Below are 2,826 nucleotides of genomic sequence, written 5' to 3'. Positions count from 1 at the left end.
GTAGTTGGCCAAAACAGCCGGGTCCAGGGAGGGCTTCTTGAGGAGGGGCCTCACCACCACCTCTTTCAAGGCGGCCGGTAAGAACCCCTCACTCAGAGAAGCGCTGACGATTCCCTGGAGCCAGCCTCGTGTAACCTCCCGGGAGGCCAGTATCAGCCAGGAGGGACACGGGTCCAGTAAACATGTGGTGGTGTTCAGCTGTCCCAGTATCCTGTCCATGTCCTCGGGAGTCACAGGATCGAACTCTTCCCAGAAAGTGGACTCAAGACCTGCCTCCGTTGGCCCGTCTGAACTAGTCCAATTGGAGGCCAACCCGTCCCGGATCTGATTGATTTTGTCATGCAGGTAACACCCAAATTCCTCTGCCCGACCCTGCAGGGGGGCATCCCGGACCCTCTGATGAAGGAGGGAGCGGGACACCCTAAACAGGGCGGCAGGTCGGTTACCTGCAGACGCGATAAGAGCGGAGAAATAGTTTTGTTTCGCCGTTCTTATCGCCACTAGGTAAGTCCTTAAATGGGACTTTACCAGTGTCCGGTCAGATTCGGATTGAGCAGCAAATATCCCTGGGCCTCAGAATTGTGCCTGATCCATTTGTTTAAGGGGCTCATGAAGCAAGAAGTCCAAAAGTCTCTCTCTGTACAATTCAACCACCCATTCGAATGTTGCGGCTTGGAAGTGCTAGCTCAAACGGTGCCTTTGGGTGGCCTGGCATGGATCTGGTCCCTCGAGAGTTTATTCCTGTGGGAGATCCTCCAGCTTCTCCAGTTTCCCAACCCCCAGGGACCTTTGGGCTCTTGTCACCTCTTGGGAAGCTGGGGCAGCAGCATTGGTTTCCACTTCACAGTCTTCGGCTGGGTGCAGGGGTCAAGCTGACTGCACCAGGCTTCTTTCTGGGTACATTGCAGTTCTGATTCTTCTTCCAATTCTGGATTTCTGCCACTGTTCCCTGGTTTCAACACAGCTTTTTCCCAGTTCTTCTTCTCTTTCTGATCACCATCAGGAAACAGCATGGCTTGCACAATCCCCACAGTAGATGTTTTCTCTGGATGGATTATTATTGCTATTCTGGTTTAATGTCAGACCTGCCCTGACTTGGTCCTTTAGTCAAGAAAGACCTTTGAATCCATTTAGGGTGAAATGTATACTTTTATTAAAAGCCAAGTGTATTACAGTATTAGTTCTAGGTTGCTACTCTCCTTGATTAGTTTCCATCCATTGTTTCTTGTTTTGCTTTCTGGTGTTCCCTCTTCTTTATGGCATATTTGGAAGTATGTACAGATTGGTAAAAAGAATTGTGCACTTAATATTGAAAAATTAAAAAGAGTACAGTTTTACACACATACACAACTTTTTAAGGATAGGTATAAACATGTAACGTATCTATCTATACATATTGATTTTCCCTATATGTTATTTCCATTGTAATAACAGGGAGAGAAACTTGCACTTAAGTTGCAACTTAAATCTGGTGTAAAATTGCATCATTATTAGAGATTTATAGTTGTTCCTATAACGAGACACAGGATGTCAGCTTTCTCCTTTCCTGAAATTCCAACATCCTCATTTGGCAATACTATTCACTTAATTTTTGTTCATTGCCAATGTATTTTTAAACATGCAATATTTTTTACAAAATAATAACCACACTTTAATAGTTCATTAATACAGAATCTTAAATATAAGATTATGCCTTTTAAGAAATTTACTACTAACTTTAACTTTTAAAGCACAAACTTGTATAAAATCTATTAATTACAAATAACCATTTCCAAGAAAAATGGTATCAATTCAATTATGATTGGTGAAGAACAAAAATGTATTGTTAATGGTTTTCAGTTATCATAAAGTGTTTATTTTCTGACAATAGTTAATTGTAAATGACTAAAATTTTCATCATACAATTTCACTTGAGTGTCATTTACCTGACACATGAACATCTACATCTCCTTGAAAAGAAAAAGATTCTATAACCAGTGAATTTATTCATTGATTTACACATACATACACACACCTTTTTAAGGACAGGTATAAATCTGAGATCTCACTTTTAAACCGGTGGGAGTGAAAGTTTAACAGAAGCCATTGATGCTTGACAACTTTATAGATGGAGATTACAATTAGAGTTTTCTGTAACTCTTTGTTGTCATTAAGCAGCTTGCAGATTTCTGTAGCCCTGATTCTATTCATTACGGAAACTTCAATTAAAATGATTACTTAAATCATTAGTGATGTAGTTAATCGTTGCTTTTTATATTTATAGGGTTTATTTGGGGTGAAATTAAACAAATGTGGGACGGCGGCCTGCAAGATTACATTCATGACTGGTGGAATCTGATGGATTTTGTTATGAACTCTCTATACCTGGCAACAATATCACTGAAAATAGTTGCATTTTCAAAGGTAACAAACTCTTAACAAATACTAGATGCTTGACATTTTCTTTGGATGTATTCTGTTCCATATCTATTCTTTTTAATCCAAAAAAATACAGGTAGTTCTTCTTTAGGTAGTTCTTCGGGCGGCTTGGAGGGACCCGGGCGGTTCGAAAGGACTAGGGTGGTCGGAAAGAACTTTGGCCGGGAAGATCTCCGGCGGCCTGGTGATGGGGCCTGGTTTTAGGCCATTACTTGACTCCCTGGCCCGGGCGCTGGCCTGTATCGGCTGGTCGGACGGCCTGGCGGTCGGCCCGTTTTCGGCCTGAAGAAACATCGACCGGGAGGGCACAGTATGGCCAACATGACCGGGAGGAGTTTTGGCTTCGGCCCCGCTCCGGCCGATGGAGGACTTGGTGTGGCCGGAACTGAACGTTTACCAACCGTTTAC

General features: G+C 42.7%; 1 protein-coding gene across 1 annotated transcript in view; it reads left to right on the top strand.

Moving 5' to 3' along the window:
- Window positions 1–2,826, top strand: part of TRPC4 (transient receptor potential cation channel subfamily C member 4) — a 251,856-nt gene that overhangs the window by 110,218 nt on the left and 138,812 nt on the right. The window contains exon 4 of the mRNA XM_029285122.1: window positions 2,264–2,403. Coding sequence (XP_029140955.1) covers window positions 2,264–2,403 — 140 coding nt within the window. The remainder of the gene's footprint in view (window positions 1–2,263; window positions 2,404–2,826) is intronic.

This window comes from Protobothrops mucrosquamatus, unplaced genomic scaffold (assembly GCF_001527695.2).
Source record: "Protobothrops mucrosquamatus isolate PMUCROS unplaced genomic scaffold, P.Mucros_1.0 scaffold1314, whole genome shotgun sequence".
NCBI classification, from domain to species: Eukaryota; Metazoa; Chordata; class Lepidosauria; order Squamata; family Viperidae; genus Protobothrops; species Protobothrops mucrosquamatus.
The sequence above is the reverse complement of the archived record's forward strand: the minus strand, read 5'-3'. Positions and strand labels throughout refer to the sequence as shown.